The 21,563-nt window shown below is 40.6% G+C and overlaps 1 protein-coding gene and 1 pseudogene across 2 annotated transcripts; one reads left to right on the forward strand and one right to left on the reverse strand.

The window, feature by feature from the left end:
* Positions 1-11: 11 nt before the first annotated feature.
* On the forward strand, positions 12-20,139 carry ZNF557 (zinc finger protein 557). The gene is made up of 8 exons (XM_086409530.1): positions 12-87; positions 922-1,012; positions 4,595-4,721; positions 5,266-5,354; positions 6,237-6,363; positions 14,109-14,204; positions 14,686-14,768; positions 15,255-20,139. The coding sequence occupies exons 3-8, from the start codon at positions 4,691-4,693 to the stop codon at positions 16,035-16,037; spliced, it is 1,209 nt and encodes a 402-aa protein (XP_086265656.1). The 5' UTR covers positions 12-87; positions 922-1,012; positions 4,595-4,690; the 3' UTR covers positions 16,038-20,139.
* On the reverse strand, positions 17,202-21,542 carry LOC147368637 (vomeronasal type-2 receptor 116-like; annotated as a pseudogene). Its single transcript, XR_015168491.1, has one exon. The product of XR_015168491.1 is annotated as a vomeronasal type-2 receptor 116-like (transcript).
* Between the last annotated feature and the right edge of the window lie 21 nt (positions 21,543-21,563).

Consider the following 21,563-nt stretch of genomic DNA (forward strand, 5'->3'; position numbering starts at 1 on the left):
GCGTCGATGGTACAGAGGAAGAAATTAGCGGGGCGGCTCGCTGAACTGTGGGTACAGTCTTCTCCGCTGGGGGATTGGATTCACGTGGTACGTTCGGCATCATTGTAAGAGGCAGGACTCTGTGGGCTGCCGGCACTCCTGGGCTCCTGTAGAAGTCTAGGAAGGGGCATGAGTTTGGGGCACCCCGGTCACGGGCTATGGCGTTCCTCCCCCTTTCCCGTGAGCCGCGTTTGCACCCGTGTGGCCTCAGGCTGTCCCGGCAGGTCGGCGCATAGCCTCGGTTTCCTCCTAGGTCTGGGCACCGCTGTCACCTTCTCAGAGTTCCCCATCTCCCCACCATCTTGCCCCGGTGTGTTTTTGCCTCCTAGGGGACATTTAGTCGCCTGGAGGCATTGTTTTGGTTGTTAAAAATGGGAGGGGCTTCTACTGGCTTCAAGTGGGTGGAAGCCAGGGATGCTATTGGACATCCTACAGTGCACTAAATAGCCCCCGTGACAAAGCATTATCAATAGTGCCGAGGTTTGGAAACCCTGTTCTAGGGTCTTAAAATCTTCAAAGCCCTGAATGAACTTAAAAGGTTAGTGGAGACACTTTTAGTGCCCTTGAGTGACGAGCCTTGTTAAAAGTGTCTGGAATCACAAAAAGACAGTCACTATCCAGTTAAAAGAGTTGAGTACGGCGAATGAATGCACACCGCGTGAAGCCGCTTCCTCCTACTCAGAGGGCAGATGGCTGGACAAGAATCAGGAAAATCTAGTCGTAACCTGCAATTACGTGTTGAATCGGTGCAGTAAATATTAATACAAACAAAGAAAAGTGAATGGTGTGGCCCTTCCATCCCGCAATTGTATTATGCCCCCCCCCACCCCCAAAATCTCAAAAGCAATCTTTGTATCCTTTTTTCCCCCCCACCCCCAACAGACAAGTAAATTATCTTGGCGTTCAAGTCTGAGTTGAAACCAGTCTCAAGGTTCACCTGTTCTCATTGACACGTGGATTTCTGTGTGACCAGGTGAGTACCATGTGGATCTTGTAAAAACAGTTTCCAGCAGCCTCAGCTATGCAGAACTGCTAATAGGCCTTTCCTGTGCTCAGGCTGTAAACACAAGGAGTCACTGAAAGTGAAAGTATCTTTTTAAAAAAAAATTGTTTGATGGGATAGTAAGGAGTGTGGTGATGCATGTGTAAATAAGTAAATACAGTTTTGTGCAAATAAATGCACATTAAACAAACATACAAATAACTGTACATAAGTAACAAATATAGATTTACTTGCACCGAAAATTTTAGAATTTTATATATTTTAAGTATATTTTATATATTTAAGTATAAATGTATACATTTTTTAATGTGTATCTGTAGTATTAAAAGTTATCCCACCAAAGACTAGCCGGACTGCTCAGCAACATTCCTCAGGCCTGGTTCAGTTTGACTTCTAAAACCCTATTAATCTTCCACGAAGATTCAAAACAGGGTGCGTGGGGGGAAAAGTAATTTGTACTTTTTTATATTGGCAACAGAAATTCAAAATTGAATTAACCAGCAACCAAATGTCTTTTGAGCAAGTGTTTGGTTTTATTTTGTGTTTTGTTTATTTTATCTTCGTGAGATTTAAAAATCAGTTGGAGGAATACTGAGCAACAGCTTGTAGATGGAAGAGTAGGGCAGTAGTTTCTGCAGATTATACTCTACACCTTGCTTTATAATAAGAATTAACTTTATTTCTTTAACTGTTTCTGAAATACAGTCTGATAATTTATATTGCAGAGAATCATTTTGAGTAATCTTATATTGTTGGTTTTCACTAATTGTTTGTGTTTGTGTGTGTGCCTTTTTCATTCTGTCTTTTCTTGTCTGTAACATTCTTAAGGGGAATGCTTGCTTGTCATGCAATAGATATGCTTTGAGTACACATTTTAAGGTAACCAACTATCCTCTTTTATTCGACTGAGGGGTTTGCCGGGCTTGCCAGGTGGCTCGGTGATAAAGAATCCCCCTGCCAATGCAGGAGACCCAGGTTTGGTCTCTGGGTTGGGAAGATTGCCTAGAGAAGGAAATGGCAACTCACCCACTCCAGTATTGTTACCTGGAAAATCCCATGGACAGAGGATCCTCGCAGGCTACAGTTCATGGGGTTGCAAAGAGTTGGATACGACTGAGTGACTGAACCCTCATGCATGAGGATTTTGCCAGGACACAGAATAATTTGGGTTAAACTAGGATTAGGACTCTAGGCATGGATTGAGAGAATTAATATTGTTAAAATGTCCATAGTACCCAAGACAATATACGGGTTGAAAGTAATCCCTATCAAAAATCCAGTGGTATTTCTTACAGAAATAGAACACCTAAAATTTGTACGAAAGTGCAAGAGCAATGGCTTATAGTGTTCAGTATATAGGTCTTTCACGCCCTTGGTTAAATTCCTAGGTATTTTATTCTTTTTGATGCAATTATGTAATTGGATTGTTTTCTTAATTTATTTTTCTTATAGGTCATTATTAGTGTAAGGAAACAACAGATTTGTGTGTATTGATTTTGTACCCTGCAACTTTACTGAATTCAATTGTTATAAGTTTTTTTAGTGAAATCTTTATGGTTTTCTATATGTAAAATCATGCCATCTGCAAATAGTGAAAAGGTTTTACTTTTTTCTTTCCAATTTAGATGCCTTTTATTTCTTTTTCTTGCCTGATTGCTCTGGCTGAGACTTCCAGTACTATGTTGAATAGAAGTGGCAAGAGTGTGGGCATCCTTGCCTGTTTCTGATCTTAGAGGAAAAGCTTCCAGCTTTTCCCATTGAGTATGTTAGCTGTGGGCTTATTGTATATGGCCTTCATTATCTTGAGGTATTTTTCCTCTGTACCTGCCTTGTGGAGAGTTTTTATCATAAATGGATGTTAAATTTTGTTGAATATTTTTTCTGCATCTGTTGAGATAATTATATGATTTTTTTCCTTATTTTGTTTATGTGGTATACCACATTGATTGAATTGAACCACCCATTTATCCCTGGAATAAATCCTACTTGATCATGGTGTGTGATCCATGGTGTATGATTTATTGTTGAATTTGGTTTGTTAATATTTTGTTGAGGATTTTTGCATCTGTTCATCAGGGCTGTTGGCCTGTACTTTTCTTTTTTGTGTGGCATCCTTGTCTGGTTTTCGGTATCAGGGAAATATTTTCCCTGTGAACTGTGTTTGAAAGAATTCCCCCCTCTTCTATTTTTGGGAAGAGTTTGAGAAGGCTTGTGTTAGTTCTTGGAATGTTTGGTAAAGTTAATCTGTGCAGCTGCTTGGTCCTGGACTTTCATTCCCTGAGAGGTTTTTGATTACTGATTCAGTGTCCTTGCTAGTGATCAGTCTGTTCAGATTATGTATGTCATCAGAGAAATAGAAAATGTGAACTGCTGATGTTGACAGGGGCTTCCCTGGTGGCTCAGCGGTATAAAATCCACCAGCCAATGCAGGAGACATGGGTTCCATCCCTGGGTTGGGAAGGTCCCCTGGAGAAGGAAGTGGCAACCCACTGCAGTATTCTTGCCTGGAACATTCCATGCATGGAAGAGCCTAGCAGACTACAGTCCATGGGGTTGCAAAGAGTCGGACATGAGTTAACAACTAAACAACAGTCTTTCAAATAGATTCCTTGTAGTATGATTGACAGGAATATGATAAATGTTTTGCATTGCACTTGAGGTTGACAGATGTCCTTCCACAGGGGCTGTTTGTACCCCAGCAGTGTCTAAGAGTGCTCTTCTGTACAGCCTTGGCAATGAGAGATGTGGTCCCCTGTGTCTTTGCTGGTCTGACAGATAAGAAATGGTATCATTGTAGTTGCAGTCTCTGTCTTTGTTCTGTAAGTAAGATCAGTGGCAATTCTACCAATTGAATAGGTAGTGGTGGAAACCGAACAAAACTGTGTCTCAGAGTGGGTGGGACATGAGGAAATGAGATAGACAGTGGAAAAAAAAACTTTGGCTGTGACGAGGGAGAGAGACTGGGTGGTAACTAGAAAGAAAACTCTGGTTAGAATAGTAGTGTCTCACTACTGAAAACACTGCGTTGAGTTTAAATGGTGCGAGGGAGTCCAGTAGAGTGGGAGAGCTCGAAAGGAAGGGCAAAGTAGAGATCATTGCTGGTGTCCAGCTCCTAAAAGGGATGGAGCACAGATCAGAGCTGCCCCACCTGGCATTGTAGAGAAGCCAGGTTCTGGTTTATAACCAGAGAGGGAGAAAACCATGGTGCAGGACACAGTTTTGGTGACAAGATGGGAAGGTAGATTCCTTCTCACGAAGATGACTAAGAAGTAGGATGCAAGACAATCTGCTGAAAGTGAGGATATATTTGTTACCTATTGCTGCGTGACAAATCACCCCCAACCTTAGTAAGTGAAACAGTAATCCTTTGCTGGGCTTCCTTGTTGGCTTAGTGGTTAAGAACGTGCATGCCAGTGCATTTTAAAGGTAGCAGTTTGTACAAACACATACTACATTTTGGCGGAGGACATGGTGGACCGTCTAAGAAAGGCTCATCCTCAGTAGCCTGGAGAGAGAGACTGTGACAACTTCATATTTTCGCATTCATTCCAGAGCCCAGCCCTAAGTGCACTGTGGGGACAAGAGGAGGGGCGTCCTGGTTCTCCAGCTCCCTGTTGCTGAGGAAAACGTTACTGTCTGAATTGCAGGATGGCGACCATGGTCCTGTCCCCCACTTGTGGTGAGTTTGAGGGTCAGCCCTCAGAACTGACCAGGTGCTAGAGTCTCATGCACCGCAGAGCAGGTGGAGGGAGGGGGCTGAGCAGATGAGGCGTGAGTGTTACCCTTGGAGCCCCAAGGTCACGGAGGCCTGACTCTCTGCTGCTTGGGATTTGGGACTTAGCTGGTTTGTGAATCTGGGGAGACCTCACCTGTGTTGCAAATGTGTGGGAGCTTTTGAATTATACTTCTGATTCTTTGTATACACTTAAGCTAGTAACAGTGGTATCCTTTGGCAGTTCAGTTTCTTCATCTGCAAAACAGGAATAGTCCTTTTTTCCTCCAGTGTGGTGTAAGACCTTTGGCCCTATTTTCTGACCCCGAATGAGACAGAGCTCCATTCTGCCTCCAGGAGAAGCTGGGTGTGGGTGTTTGGATGTCGGTATGTCCTCTCTGTGTGTTGGGGATACAGTCAATTACAAGTAGGTGAGGAAGCCTAAGCCTCCAGGTTTGTGAATGAGAATAGCGGGCAAGCCTGGGTTCTTGGGATATTTCTTCTTCTCCAGCTCAGTCGTCCCTGTACACAGCCCCTCACCAGAAAGGATACGCAGAGAAGGAAGGGTTGGCCCGTGGCTTCCTGACAGACTGGTTACAGGTGAGTCAGACATTCCTGTTTCCAGATTGTATTCCTTTGACCAGAAGTTGGACTTGTCCCTTCAGTGACCTGGAGCTGGATCAGGTTTTCAGGCATCTGGCGGAGGGTTTGGGGCAACCCTTACAATGTCAGCACATGTCAGCATTTGCTGCCATGTCGAGCTTCCTACAAGGTCACTGTCTACACCATGTTTTGCTGAGAGTTTTGTTATTTAATTTTACTGAGGTATTAGTGATTTACAATGATAATTTCTGCTGTACAGCAAAGTGACTCAGTTATACACACACACATATATTTTCTTTTTCATATTCTTTCCATTATGGTTTATCACAGGTCACTGAATATAGTTCCCTGTGCTATACAGTAGGACTTGTGGTTTATCCATCCTGTATATAATAGTTTGCCTCTGCTAATCCCAAACTCCCATTCCTTCCCTCCCCTCCACCACCAGCCCCCTTTTGTGAGAGTTTTAAGGGGAAGCTAAGGAAACACATGACTGTGTCCTAAACTCAGGCAGTTGCTGGTGGCCACTGGGGCATCTTTCATCCATTTGCAAAGTACTTCTCTGGTTTCTGCAGTGTCTTAGGCCTGTGCTCAGCCTTTGAGATTGAGGGGAATTCGATTGCAGGATGTCACGGTCTCACTGGAAAAGAAAATTGCCTGTGTGTTAGGGGCACACATGGCCCTGGGGGTGGGCATGAGTAGACAGGAGATGAGTGTCCAGGGCCGAGCCCAGGAGCAGTCGAGAGCAGAGCTCAGAACCCTGCCCATACAGCTCCTGCTTTGGACTCTCTCTCCCTACTCTTGTTGTCCTTAGCTCTTTTTCTCTCAGCATTGGTGGGGACGGCCCTTAGTTAAGCCACGGTGTTTATGGTGGTTTAGGACTTGGTGACTTTTGAGGACGTGACCGTGGAGTTCACCCAGGAGGAGTGGGCACTGCTAGACTCTTCTCAGCGAAAACTGTATAGAGACGTGATGCTGGAGAACTGCAGGAACCTGGCATCGCTTGGTAAGCTCTACATTATTCCTGCATTTATTTAATGACTCAGATAACAAGACTTTTTAAAAATTGAGGTGTCTATCATTCATATAACATAAAATTTACCATTTTAATCGTTAAAAGTTTTTTTTTAATTTATTTAAAAAATTTTTATAATTGAAGGATAATTGCTTGTCTTTTGATATAGTCAGAGTTGTGCAGCCATCAACACTAATTTCAGAGCATTCTCATCACCCTTAAACCTGTACCAATTAATTGATCAGTACCTGTTATCTTCCCCACCCCCCCACTGCCTACAACTACTAATTTGCTTCCTGTTTCTGTGGATTTGCCTATTTGGAGTATTTTCATATCAGTGGAATTATGAAATATGTGATCTTTCCCATTTCTTTCAGGCAACTTAATATTTAAAGGTTTAGCTGTATTGTAGCATTTATAGGTTCTTTATTCCTTTTTATGACTGAACAATCCATTTTATGGATATACCACATTTTGTTTTTTGATTCATTGGTTAATAGACATTTGGGTGGTTTCCACTTACTGGCTAGTTTAAATAACGCTGCTATGAATATTTGTGCACACGCGTTTGTCTAAACACCTATTTTCAGTTCCTCTTTGGTATGTATCTAGGGGTGGAATTTTGGCTTTTACATTACTATGCTTAGTTTCCTGAGGAACCACCAACCTGTTTTTTACAGCAGCTGCAGCACTGTGTGAGAGTTCCAATTTCTCCATATCTTCCCCCAATATTTGCTTTTTTGAAGATAGCCATCATCTTGGGCATAATGTGGTATCTCACCTGTTTTGGCTTGAACGCGTGCTCTGTTGTGATTCTTTGTGTTCCCAGGACTGTAGCCTGCCGGCTCCTCTGTCCATGGAATTTTGGCAAGAATACTGGAGTCGGTTGCCATTTCCTGTTACATGTTTTGATTTGCATTTCCCTAATTACTAATGAAACAGAACATTTTTTCATGTAATTGTTGACTGTATATCATTTTTGGAGAAATATCTTTTCAAGCCAGTTTTTTAATTGTTGTTTTTTTTGGTTTTGGAAGTTTCTTATATTCTGAATGCCAGACCCTGTTTGCAAAAGGTTTCTCCCATTGTGTGATATCTTTTCATTTTCTTGACAGTGTCCTTTGATACACAAAGTTTACTTTTGATGCGGTCCAGTTTATGCACTTCTTTCTTTTTCCTTCTGCTTTTGGTATCATACCTAGTTATTGCCAAGTCCAAGGTCCTGAAATTTTGCCTCTATGTTTTTCTCCAAAATGTTCTAGTTTTACTTTTTCAGTGAAATCGTTTACCTATTTTGAGTTAATTTTTATATGGCTTGGAGAAAGTGTCAGCTTAATTCTTTGGTGTGTATTAATTCAGTTGTCCCAGCACCTTTGTAGCAGAGACTATTCCCTCCCCCATTGAACTGTTCTGGCCCAGTTGCCAAAAGTTATTTGACCGTAAGCATGTGAGCTTATTACTCTCAGTTATTTCCCATTAACCTATGGAAACCTGACATAACCTGATGGGTCTCTCATTGTGCCAGTACCACGTTGTCTTCATTACTGTTACTTTGAGGTAATGTCAGTAGATGGGATTCTTCCTATTTAGTTCTTTTTCAAGATTGCTTTTGGTCTATTCAGGATCCCTTGGCAATTCCATATGAATTTTAGGATCAGCTTGTCCATTTTTTTATTTTTTTTTAAAGGCTGTTAGAAATTTGATGGTGATTTCATTGAATCTGTAGATGATTTTGGTTAGTATTCTTATCTTGGGTGTGTGCTCACTCAGTTGTGTCCAACTCTTTGCAACCCTATGGACTGTATAACCTGCCAGGCTCCTCTGTCAATGGAACTTTCCAGGCCAATATGCTGGAGCAGGTTTCCATCTCGCACTCTAGGGGATCCTCCCAGCTCAGGGATCAAACCCGCTTCTCTTACTTCTTCTGCAGTGGCAGATGGGTTCTTGACCACTAGTGCCACCTGGGAAGCCCTAGTATTGTCCTCTTAATATTAAATTTTTCAATATATATCCTCTATTACTTACTTTTAGTTTGCTTCTGTCATGATCCAATAGATACTTTATATGATTTTATTGGTTTTAAATTTATGTAGACTTGTTTTGTGAACTAACGTATGCTCTTGAGTTGAATATATATTCTGTTGTTGAATAAAGTGTTTTATGTGTGTGAGGTCTAGTAAGTTTATAGGATTGTTTAAGTCCTGAGTTTCCTTATTGATCTTTTAACAAGTTGTTCTACCCATTATCCATTATTAAAAGTGGGGCATTGAAGTCTGCAACTATTATTGTAGATATATTTCTCCCTTCAATTCTGTGAGTTTTGAATTTATACATTTTAGGCCTTAGTTGTTAAGTAGTATATGTCCGTAATTATCATATATTCTTGATTAATTGATCTCTTAATCATTGTGTGTCTTGTAACAGTTTTTGTCTTAAAGTCTGTTTTGCCTCATAGTAGTATAGCCACATTCTCTCTTTTTTATCTCTTGTTTGTATGGAATTTGTTTTTCCATTTGTTGATTTTCAACCTGTTAGTGTCTTTAGATATAATGTGAGTCTCTTATAGATCATGTATCATTGATTATTTCCTATCCGTTCTACTAAAATCTGTCTTTTAACTGCGCCAGATTAATCCATTTACCTTTAATGGAACTCCTTAGAAGAAGGGCTTAGTCGTGTCATTCTGCTGTCTTCTGTGCGCTCTATATCATTTTTGCTCCTCCATTATTGTTTACTTTTGTGTTAGGTATTTTCTAGTGGATCATTTTGATTCCCTTTTCATTTCTGTTTCTGTTTTTTAGTTATTTTCTTAGTGGTTGTGGGAGGGATTCCAGTTTTAATTTTAGACAGTCTGTTCTGACTTAATATCGACTTTAATTCAGTATACAAAAGATTAGCTATGGCACCCCACTCCAGTACTCTTGCCTGGAAAATCCCATGGACGGAGAAGCCTGGTAGGCTGCAGTCCATGGGGTCGCTGAGGGTCGGACACGATTCAGCGACTTCACTTTTGCTTTTCACTTTCGTGCATTGGAGAAGGAAATGGCAACCCACTCCAGTGTGCTTGCCTGGAGAATCCCAGGGACGGGGGAGCCTGGTGGGCTGCCGTCTCTGGGGTCACACAGAGTCAGACACGACTGAAGTGACTTAGCAGCAGCAGCTGCACCCCTCCTTATACTGTTTTTTTTTTTAAACAAATTATATCTTTATACATTGTGTCCCGTTAACACAGGCATTTCTCTTTTAAATCATATTGGGAAAAAAGGGGAGTCACAGCTGAAAATAACAAGGAATTAACAATTCAAAAATAATTGTTTTTGATGTTTATATTTACCTGTGTATTTTCCTTTATTGGTGTTCTTCATATGTTTGTGTGGATTTGAGTCAGTATTCATTGCCCATTCATTTCAAGCTTAAAATTTTCCTGTTAGCATTTCTTGTAGGATAGATATGTTAATGACAGATATTCAGGTTTTATTTATAGGAATGTCTTGATTTATTTTTAAAGGGCAGTTTTGCTACATATAGAATCTTTGTTTAACTTTTTTTTTTATAGTAGCTTGGGTATATCTTCCAATGTCTGTTGCCTATGCTTTCTCATCCAGAATTGGCTGTTACTCTTACCAATGATTCTATATATGTGTTGAATCACCTCTCTCTTGCTGCTGTCAGGGATACTCTTTGACTTCTCAGAATTTAATTATATTGTGTTTTAGGATGGATTCTGATTCTTTGAGTTTATCCTGTCTTGGGTTTGTTAAGCTTCTTGGTTGTGTACATTATGTCTCATCAAATTTGGGGAAATTCTTAGCCATTATTTCTTTAAATATCCGTTCTGTCCATTTTCTTCTTCATTTAAGGGACTCCTATTATGTGTATGTTGGTATCCTGTGGGTCTTTTAGGTGCTGGCCGTATTTTATTTCTTTTCTTTCCTTCTGTTTTTCAGACTGAGTAGTATAAATTGTCTTATTTTCTTAGTTACTGATTCTTTCTTCTTGCTCAAGTCTGTTGTTGAACCCCTCCTCTGAATTTTTCATTTTAGTTGTACTTTTCGGCTCCATAATCTATGTTTAGTTTTGTTTTATAATTTCTCTCTTTAAGATATTTTCTCTTTGATCAGAATTTGTTTTTATGGTTTCCTTTAGGTCCTCGATCATATTTAAAATAGTTAATTTAAATTCTTGGTGTAGTCACCAAGCCCCAAATTTGGGCTTCCTCAAGGATAGTTTCTACTAATTTTTTTTTTCCTGTAATGGACCATCAGTTCAGTTCAGTTGCTCAGTTGTGTCCAGCTCTTCACGACCTCATGGATCACAGCACACCAGGCCTCCCTGTCCATCACCAACTCCTGGAGTCCACTCAAACTCATGTCCATCGAGTCGGTGATGCCATCCAACCATCTCATCCTCTGTCATCCCCTTCTCCTCCTGCCCTCAATCTTTCCTAGCATCAGGGTCTTTTCCAGTGAGTCAGTTCTTTGCATCAGGTGGCCAAAGTATTGGGAGTTTCAGCTTCAGCATCAGTCCTTCCAGTGAACACTCAGGACTGATCTCCTTTAGGATGGTCTAGCTGGATCTCAAGAGTTCTCCAACACCACAGTTCAAAAGCATCAATTCTTTGGCACTGAGCTGTCTTTATAGTCCAACTCTCACATCCACACATGACTACTGGAAAAACCATAGCCTTGACAAGACAGACCTTTCTTGGCAAAGTAATGTCTCTGCTTTTTAATATGCTATCTAAATACTTTTGTATATTTGCCTGCCTTATAGTTTTTTGTTGTTGTTGAAAACTAGACATTTAGAATGTTGTAACATAATTCTGGAATCACTTATTTCCCCATCCCTAGAGTTTGTTGGTGTTGTTTGTTATAGTTGGTGTGATATGCATGTTTAGTGATCTTTTTGAACTCATTTTTGTAATGTCAGTATTCGTTGTACATGGCCACTGAAAACTGTTCAGTTAGCTTAATGGTTATTGTTGTTGTTTTAGTTTCTATGTCCAACTCTTTGCAACCCCATAGACTATAGCATACCAGGCTCCTCTGGCCATGGGATTTCCCAGGCAAGAAGAGTAGGGTGGGTTGCTATTCCCTTCTTCAGGGGATCTTTCTGACTTAGGGATTGAACCTCTGGCTCCTGTCTTCACAGGTAGATTCTTTACCCTGAGCCACCAGTGAGTTCAGTTCAGTTCAGTCGCTCAGTTGTGTCCGACTCTTTGCGACCCCGTGAATCGCAGCACGCCAGGCTTCCCTGTCCATCACCAATTCCCAGAGTTCACCCAAACTCATGTCCATCGAGTCGGTGATGCCATCCAGCCATCTCAACCTCTGTCGTTGCCTTCTCCTCCTGCCCCAAATCCCTCCCAGCATCAGGGTCTTTTCCAATGAGTCAGCTCTTCGCATGAGGTGGCCAAAGTAGTGGAGTTTCAGCCTCAGCATCAGTCCTTCCAGTGAACACCCAGGACTGGTCTCCTTTAGGATGGACTGGTTGGATCTCCTTGCAGTCCAAGGGACTCTCAAGAGTCTTCTCCAGCACCACAGTTCAAAAGCATCAATTCTTTGGCGCTCAGCTTTCTTCACAGTCCAGCTCTCACATCCATACATGACCACTGGAAAAACCATAGCCTTGACTAGACGAACCTTTGTTGGCAAAGTAATATCTCTGCTTTTGAATATGCTATCTAGGTTGGTCATAACTTTCCTTCCAAGGAGTAAGGGTCTTTTAATTTCATGGCTGCAATCACCATCTGCAGTGATTTTGGAGCCCAGAAAAACAAAGTCTGCCACTGTTGCCACTGTTTCCCCATCTATTTGCCATGAAGTGATGGGACCAGATGCCATGATCTTAGTTTTCTGAATGTTGAGCTTTAAGCCAACTTTTTCACTCTCCTCTTTCACTTTCATCATCACTTTTTTTAGTTCCTCTTCACTTTCTGCCATAAGGGTGGTGTCATCTGCATATCTGAAGTTATTGATATTTCTCCTGGCAGTCTGGATTCCAGTGTGTGCTTCTTCCAGTCCAGCGTTTCTCATGATGTACTCTGCATATAAGTTAAATAAGCAGGGTGACAATATACAGCCTTGACGAACTCCTTTTCCTATTTGGAACCAGTCTGTTGTTCCATGTCCAGTTCTAACTGTTGCTTCCTGACCTGCATATAGGTTTCTCAAGAGGCAGGTCAGGTGGTCTGGTATTCCCATTTCTTTCAGAATTTTCCATAGTTTATTGTGATCCACACAGTCAAAGGTTTTGGCATAGTCAATAAAGCAGAAATAGATGTTTTTCTGGAACTCTCTCGTTTTTTTGATGATCCAGCAGATGTTGGAAATTTGATCTCTGGTTCCTCTGCCTTTTCTAAAACCAGCTTGAACATCTGGAAGTTCACAGTTCATGTGTTGCTAAAGCCTGGCTTGGAGAATTTTAAGCATTACTTTACTAGCGTGTGAGATGAGTGCAATTGTGTGGTAGTTTGAGCATTCTTTGGCATTGCCTTTCTTTGGCCACCAGTGAAGCCCTAGCTTAATGGTTAACTAATGATTTACCAGAGATTTCCTTAAACAGTTGGAACAAAAAAGAAAAAAGCTCCTAGTGTCTCTATACAGGGGCATATCTTCAAACTCAGGCAGTTTACAACTTTGCCTTAGTTTTCACTTCCTCCTTGTGCTGAGCCTGAAGGTCTGTCATAGGTGAGGACTTAATGCCCTCTCATGTCTTTTCTGAGCATGTGCCCAAGACTGGTATGCATGTGGCTTTCCAGATTCAAAGGAATATGAGGGAGCTTTTCAAAAAGCTTTATAAAAATTCCCCAAAACATTTTAGGTTATACTTTTGTTTTAGGTTTCTTGGTTTGCCTTTTGTTTTCCTCTGCTGTTTCCATTTGCCTCAGGAAGTAGTGGCTAATATATTGCCTTTTTAATGCCTTCAGCACAAGCTCACTGTGTAACCAGCTCAATCTTTGGAGAGTTTGGGGTTAGATAAGTAAAGGCAAGCCCTTTGAGCCAGTCCTTCAGGGAGCCACCAGAAAGGTCAAAACAAACCACCACAGTGTGTTGAGAATAGGGTCTATCCTGCTCTCCCTAGTACTAGGAATTGTCTTCAATGTCATAGCCAAAGCACGGAACAGAGGATGAGTCAAGGGTCACTTAAAAATGTCAGCTATTTTTTGCCCTTGATTAAGCATTTTCCTGGTTGCCGTAGAGTTTTGGTAAGTTTTCAGGGTTCTGATAAAGTTATTCTGATAGTTTTTCCAGTTTATTCACTGTTTCTGTAGAGGGAGGGACTTTTGAAGTTCCATATTCTATGATGTTCATTGTTGTTTTTTCTCACAAGACTTCAAGCTTTTCTCTGTTTCTGGGGTGTAGGAGTATGATGATGAAGGAGACAGATATGGCCCCCATGCTCGTAGAGTTCTTTAGCGCCTTCCCTATGAGCTGAATATTCCTTCCCCTGACTTTATATTTTCTATAGTTAAAAGCTTTATAGCATTTGTATTGTGTATTTAAACTTGGGTATGGACTTTGGGACTGTGTGTGCTCTGTCACCCTGGATATTGAACGAGATTGTTTGTACTTTTGTTTCCTGAGAGTTACTATAGTCATTAGAATTTAGATATAATTATTCCGTTGTTCCAAAAGCCACATTTCCCTATCTTCAGAATTCTTGGCTTCAGTTTCATAGAGTTGCTTGTCACTTGCACAGCCCCCCAATGGCACATGTCTTTTCTCCATGAATAGGATATCATGTTGATAAACCCAGTCTGATCTCCCAGTTGGAGCAAGAAGACAAGGTGGTGACAGAGGAAGGAGGAATTCTCCCAGACACCCGTCCAGGTGAGCTCTAGGAGGATATGAGGAATAGTCTTTGAGGCGTAGCTCTAGCCAGTGATTCAGGGCATGTGAGTGTTACATTAGGAAATACCTGAAATGTGCTCTTTTCTGACAGAGATGGCCACAGAGATTTGGTATGAGCTTCCTCATGGACCTTCTTTCTTTGCTCTTTAACCCTCTGTTCAATGTCTCCTACTTTACTTTGGACTCAGAGGGGGAAAAAAATGTCCCTTTTCCTTTTTAAATAAGTCTCATATGAGCCCTTTTTCTGATTCCTTCCTGGAACTTTACCTTCCTGATAATTCCTCCTATAGTGTAAATCTCTGATCAATCCTAATCCTTTTAGAGTCCTTTTTTAGTACCTGTAATTTGTATACTCATATGCCTTTCCTTGAAAACCTCCTCAAAAACCCTAATCCCTCAGTTTGTCTTTACTCATATTTCTTTTCACCATTAACTTAAATTTCTTTTCAATTTGTTTTAGATTTGGAGACGGTACTTAAAGCAAAATGGTTAACTCCAAAGAAGCCTATTTTTAGAAAAGAACATTCTAATGATGTTAGAGCGGTAAGACCAATGTGGTAATTGCTGGTTTTTCTCAGTAGGAAAATTTCATAAGTTAGAAAAGCAACAAATAATCAGGGGAGTCATTATCGGGAAATGTCATTAACATGTGAGATAATGGTGTCTCAGGAGAGATACTGTAAATCAGTTGTAAATTTGGAGAAAATTATAAATTAGCTCCAGACGTGTTTCTTTGCTGAGAGTTCCCACAAGTAAATACTTCCTTAAATGTGACTGTCAAAATATAGAGTAGTCTTAAACTTATCAGAAAATGCTCTGTGAATATGATAAGGACTTGTGGCAATGCATCTGTCTATCCTTTCTTAACTTGTAAAAGCTCAGACCGGGTAGAAGCCATTTAACAAGCATTTAAAATAGATAGCTGCAACATCAATGATAATAATGTAACAGAATTCCTGGGAGAGAAAATTTGTATAACAGCATTGAATATTAAAAAATGTTATATAGATTTCGTTCATCTCTTAACAGGAGAGAAGTCATCTGGGAGTGAAACTCAATGAATGTAATCAGTGTTTTAAAGTCTTCAGCACAAAATCTAACCTTACTCAGCACAAAAGAATTCATACTGGAGAAAAACCCTATGACTGTAATCAGTGTGGAAAATCCTTCAGCAGTAGATCTTACCTTACTATTCATAAGAGAATACATAATGGGGAGAAACCCTATGAATGTAATGACTGTGGGAAAGCCTTCAATGATCCTTCCTCTCTTAGACTGCATGTGAGAATTCACACTGGAGAAAAACCCTATGAATGTAACCAGTGTTTTCATGTTTTCCGCACTAGTTGTAACCTCAAAAGCCACAAGAGAATTCATACGAGGGAGAATCACCATGAATGTAATCAGTGTGGCAAGGCCTTCAGCACGAGGTCCTCCCTTACTGGGCACAATAGTATTCATACAGGAGAGAAGCCTTACGAATGCAATGACTGTGGGAAAACCTTTAGGAAGAGCTCATATCTGACACAGCATATGAGGACTCATACTGGAGAAAAACCCTATGAGTGTAATCAGTGTGGAAAGTCCTTCAGCAGTAGCTTTTCTCTTACTGTTCACAAGAGGATTCATACTGGTGAGAAACCCTATGAATGCAGTAACTGCGGGAAAGCATTTAATAATCTCTCAGCTGTTAAGAAACATGTGAGAACTCACACTGGAGAAAAACCCTATGAATGTAATCATTGTGGAAAATCTTTCACCACTAATTCTTACCTTTCTGTGCACAAGAGAATACATAACAGGTGGATATGAATGCAGTAACTGATTTCTTATCTCTCAGACAACTTGTGACAACTCACAGTCTAGATGTATGAGTCAGCTGCTGCTGCATAACAAATTTCCCCTTGAAACATAGTGGCTTTAAACAGCAAACATATGTTATCTATAGATCAGGAATTCAGAACCAGCTTATCAGTGTAGTTCTGGTCAGGATCTCATGAGGTTGCAATCAAGATGTCAGCAGGAGCTGCCATCCTCCACTTTATTGCCAAAGAGTCCACTTCCAAAATGGCTCACTGGCACACCTGGCAAGTTAGTCGCTGGGTGTTGGCAGGGAACCTTCATTTACTCACCGTGTTGGATTCTCTACAGGGTTAAATATCTTTATGATGTAGAAGCAGGGTCGTCCCAAAGCATTGGATTTAAAGAAGAGCTAATGCAGAAGCTACAGTGTCTTTTATGACCTTGTCCCAGAAGGACATATCATCACTTCTTCAGTACTTTAAGGGTCACACAGATCACTCCTGATACATTGTGGGAAGAGACCATGCTCAATGTGAATATCAGGAAACAAAGATTGTTGGGAACCATCTGAGAAGTCACTGAAAGGGGGCCTTCAGGAGACCCTCTTTCTTTCAGTCAATTCAATATGAAGTAATATTCGGTAACTCCTGTGTAAATTCACTCATGAAAGAAACCTCATAAGTCCAAGCTTCATGATAAACTTTAAGCTCAAACTCACCCTAACGTACATAAAAGGTTATGTATTGGGGATAAATCTGAGGAATACAGTCGTGATATCTAGGGAGTCATGTGGCAGGGAAAATCTGATGAACATCATCAGAATGTAAAAGCCTTTAGGGACACTTGTCCCTTAAAATGTCCCTTAGAACATGTGAGAGGAATCACTACAGAGGAACACTCACGTAAGGAATGTGGAAAACCCTGTAGCACAAGCGTTTTTGTTAACAGAAGATGAAATTTCAAGTACCAAGTACGATGGGAAAGCCTTCAGGGTTCTTTCAGTTTTTAAGAGACATGAGGATCGATTCTGGAGAGAACAAACCATTGAATGGCATCAGTATTGGAAAGCCAGTTTCCCACATTCCTTAAACTTGTGAGTATAAAGAAGGAGGGAATGCCTTTAATGATAGCTCTTACCTTAGGAAAAGTATGAAATTCCTGGATGCAAAAACCTGTGAGTGGATTAATTTTGGAAAGTCTTTCGATGACTTCTGTCTTTGTTGAATTGTGTGAAGTCACCCAGGAGGGGCTTCGGGAAGGGAGCCCAAGAAGGTATTCAGCATGAGATTGCCTTAGCTCTTCTCTGAGTGGCCATGGAATACTTTAAAATGGGAATGGAAAAGGGTAAATGTTAAAAGTGTGGGATTACCTTTCAGTGTCTCATCCTTAGGGTGGGGCAACTAGTTCTTTAATTTTCAGTCTTTTGATTAAGTAACAACATTTGTGTCTGCAGCTGTGCCCTAAAATAAACCTTAAGTTATGTTCTGTAGTTTTGTATGTAATACATTTATCATCATTGACTCTAAAACTATGAATACACTGCATATTCATAAAGATATTTCTGACTATTGCCTGAGTGATTTAGTTTATCCTAGGAAAAGCTAGGATAATTGCTAAACACCTTTTAGCAATTGCTAAATAGCTAAATTGCTATATACTTTTTCCTAATTTAATGGCATTTTTATTAAGTGGATTTTATTATGCTGATTCTTTTTTGTCTTTCCATCCTAGTATGGCAGTTATTTTTAGCCTCTTTCCCAATGTCCATTTCCCCCTATATTTTCTTAAAAGAGGAAGCAGATTTTTTTCTTTAAACTTTTTTTCAAGTTGTTGATGAATAGTATTGAAAATAGTCAATCCACAGGGCATCCCCAAAGCCCAGGGAGGTGTTCTGCTCTGCTGTCCATGAGAAGTAGGTGGAAGTCACAGAGGGGAGTGAGGGGGACACATCATTGTCTGGCTTGTCTGCCTCACCCATATCCTGTTCATCTTACCCATTCATTCTTGTGGAGTCAAGCTGTAGAGTTGGAAGAACTATATTTTGATCATGATGACAATGACCACAGTATGGCAAAAATCACAATGAGTGGGCTCCCTAAGAGGCTCTGATTGGCTCTATCACCTACAGGCTGCTTATTCCTAGACTTCTTACATGATTTATAAGTAACCTATGTGGTTGAGACTCAAGTGATTCTTTTTTGTTTGTTTTTGAGGTGGTGTTCTGTTAATGTCCTGCTGAATAATATTATTAGTTGGTCATTTTATAAATGCTCCAAGATTATTTGAAAACTGTGTGTGTGTGTGTGTATATGTGTGTGTGTGCTCAGTTGTGACTGACTCTTTTTGCGACCCCATGGACTGTAGCCCTCCAGGCTCCTTTGTCCATGGGATTTCCCAGGTAAGAATACTGGAGTGGGCTGTTCTTCCCTTCTCCAAGGGATGTTCCCTACCCAGGGATCAAAGTGGAGTCTTCTGTGTCTCCTGTCTTGCCAAGTGGATTCTTCACCAGTGAGCCACCTGTGTATTCTCTAATTTTCAGATATAGAGTGTATTCTCATTAACTCAAGCTAAACATGTTTTCAGATACATTAATAGTATGTACCTGAAGCTTTTCCCCCTCTCTCTTAAACATAATTACCAATAGATGTGAATTAAAGTTCTCTACCATGGTTGTGGATTAACAAATTCATTTTGGTAATTCTGTCATTTCTTTCTTTATGTATTTTAATGTAATGTAAATAAAGTACATGCATTTCTGAGGTGGTTGATCAGAAACTGAAGAGGAACTGAAGAGCCTTTTGATGAGGGTGAAAGAGATGAGTTTAAAACTCAGCATTAAAAAAACTAAGATCATGACCTCCAGTCTCATCACTTCATGGCAAATAGAGGGGAAAAAGTGGAAGCAGTGGCAGATCTTATTGGGCTCCAAAACCACCGTGGATGGTGACTGCAGCCATGAAATTAAAAGATGCTTGCCTCTTGGAAGAAAAGCTATGACAAACATAGACAGCATATTAAAAAGAGACGTGGCTCTGAAAGAAAAAAAGGTCCATATAGTCAAAGCTATCGTTTTTCCAGTAGTCATGTAAGGATGTGAGAGTTGGACCAGAAAGAAGTCTGAGTGCCAAAGAATTGATGCTTTTGAATCGTGGTGCTGGAAAAGACTCTTGGGAGTCCCTTGGACAGCAAGGAGATCCAACCAGTGAATCCTAAAGGAAATCAATCCTGAATATTCATTGGAAGGATTGATGCTGAAGCTCCAATACTTTGGTCACCTGATGCAAAGAGCAGACTCACTGGAGAAGACCCTGATGCTAGGAAAAATCAAAGGCAAAAAGAGAAGGGAGGTGCAGAGGATGAAATGGTTGGATGGCATCACGACTCAATGGACCTATGAATTTGAACAAACTCCAGAAGATGGTGACGGACAGGGAAGCCTAATATGCTGCAGTCCATGGGATCCCAAAAAGTCAGACATAGCAACTGAACAACAGAGAAAAAGAAAAACTAAAGCATTGAGAGGAAATAAAATTCCTCATTAAATAGAGAATACCATCTTTATCCATGGTTAAAACATTTTAATGAGCTCATTTTCTTTAAGACAAATAACTCAGTATGATATAGATAGAAACATAGTATAATTTTTAGAAATTAGAGATGCTGATTCTCAGATTCACAAGGAAAGGAATTTATTCAAAGAGAAATAACTTTTATGGGGGGATAAAATGAGAGAGGATGTGGGAAAAAGTAACATACCAAAATATTTCTCAGAAGTTCATTATTGGAGGAAAAAACTGGACAAACTGAAAATGTAGAGACTCCAGAAAAAGCCCATATTTATTTGGAAACTCAGAAGTTAAGATTAAGTTTCTATTTTAAGTAAATTGCAAAATTATGATTTGAGTGAAGAAAATATACTACCAGTAATTTAAAAAATTTAATTTTTTAATTGAAGGATAATTGCTTTACAGGATTTTGTTGTTTTCTGTCAAACATCAACATGAATCCACCATAGCTACCAGTATTTTTCACTGGCTACTTTCTGCATTCAGAAAAAAATTATTTTTCAGTTAAAATTTTATTTTCAATAAAAATCTCTGAATGAATTGCACTAATGTGTGAAAAGCATGTATACCTTCAGTATTTTCTCCTAATAGGAATCTTTCCTCTTGTCAGACATAATACAGTAAAGGGTGGCCCAAAATGTTTTTACAGAGAAAATGAACTTTCTGGATACAGGAATGGAAGAAACAATAAGGATGTACTTACTGAATACTTAATGACGGAGGACCCAGCTAGATTCAGTAGCAGGAGCTTTGAGGAGCCGTTAATCTGAGATAGAACATCTATCCATAACTCTAAATGACTGAGACTTTTAAAAAGAGAAAACAGATCCTCTGCAAAATAGCTGTAAAGCAATTCTGATGCTATTATTGGAATGAAGACGAAATACCTATCTGGTATACTGCTAATGGCAGCTTGCTGCTCTCTAGTATTGGAATGAATAGTATCTATCTGGTATACTATTCAAAAGCCAAGTGTAATAGCAACTTACTATGAGATAAAACCTGAATGCAGATTTCTCTTAGAATCTGTTTGATACTTTAAACCTTTCAGAGAGTTCTCAAGTCTCAGGAGGGTATAGCACTTTGGGGCAAAGATACAGCCTAGGAGCCCAGCACTAGAGGCCAAGATGGAGATGATCTCCATGGCCACCATAACCTTGCCCTTGGTGCTGTGGCAGATAGGGAGGAAGGTGACCCAGACACTGAGGAGCACCAGCATGCTGAAGGTCAGGAAATTGGCTTCACTGAAGGTGTCAGGCAGCTTCCTGGCCAGGGAAGCCAAGGAGAAGATCCCCAGGGCTAAGGAGCCCAGGTAGTCCAGGACACAGTAGAAGGCAGTGACCAAGCCCTTGTTGCACACGATGAGGAGCTCCTTGGGCTCAGAGTGAGTGTCCATCTCAAGGAAAAGGGGAGAGGCTCCCAGCCAGACTCCACAGATGATCACCTGGATCATGGAGTACATGGGAAAGACATAGCAGGTCCTGTTAAGAGCAATCGCCTCATTGTTCTTCCTGGTTTCCTGGCCTTGAATGCCAGGATCACAGCCAGGGTTTTGGCTAAAACAGTGGCCACAGCCACAGTGAACACAGCTTCCAATGTGATCTGTTGGAGGATGCAGGTGGCTGTGTGGGGATGATTGATGAAGAGTAAGGAGCAGAGGAAGCATAGGAGGAAGGAGATGAGCAGGACATGGCTGAGAGCCCGGTTATTGGCCTTGACTATGGGGGTGTGTCGGTGCTTCACAAAGACCCACAAAACCACAGCCATGAGGACACAAGCACGGAGCTGTGCAGGCCAGTGACATCCCCAGAGAACCCTCTAAGGCCACAAAGGTCAGGACTTTGGGGAGGCAGCGATTTCTCTTCCTGTTGGGGTACTCTTGGTCTGGGCGCTGGACACAATGCTGTGCACCTGGGGAGAAAGACAGCATTTCATTTTCACGATTCATTTTTATCACATTTGAACATTG

This window comes from Bos grunniens, chromosome 7 (genome assembly GCF_055505025.1).
Source record: "Bos grunniens cultivar Pamir isolate PY7600 chromosome 7, Bosgru_T2T1.0, whole genome shotgun sequence".
NCBI lineage: Eukaryota > Metazoa > Chordata > Mammalia > Artiodactyla > Bovidae > Bos > Bos grunniens.

Coding starts and splice junctions, on each gene's coding strand:
- ZNF557 (XM_086409530.1), top strand. CDS start 4,691: ATGGCGACCATGGTCCTGTCCCCCACTTGTG. Junction 4,722..5,265: donor GGTCCTGTCCCCCACTTGTG/GTGAGTTTGAGG, acceptor CTTCTTCTCCAG/CTCAGTCGTCCCTGTACACA. Junction 14,205..14,685: donor TCTCCCAGACACCCGTCCAG/GTGAGCTCTAGG, acceptor AATTTGTTTTAG/ATTTGGAGACGGTACTTAAA.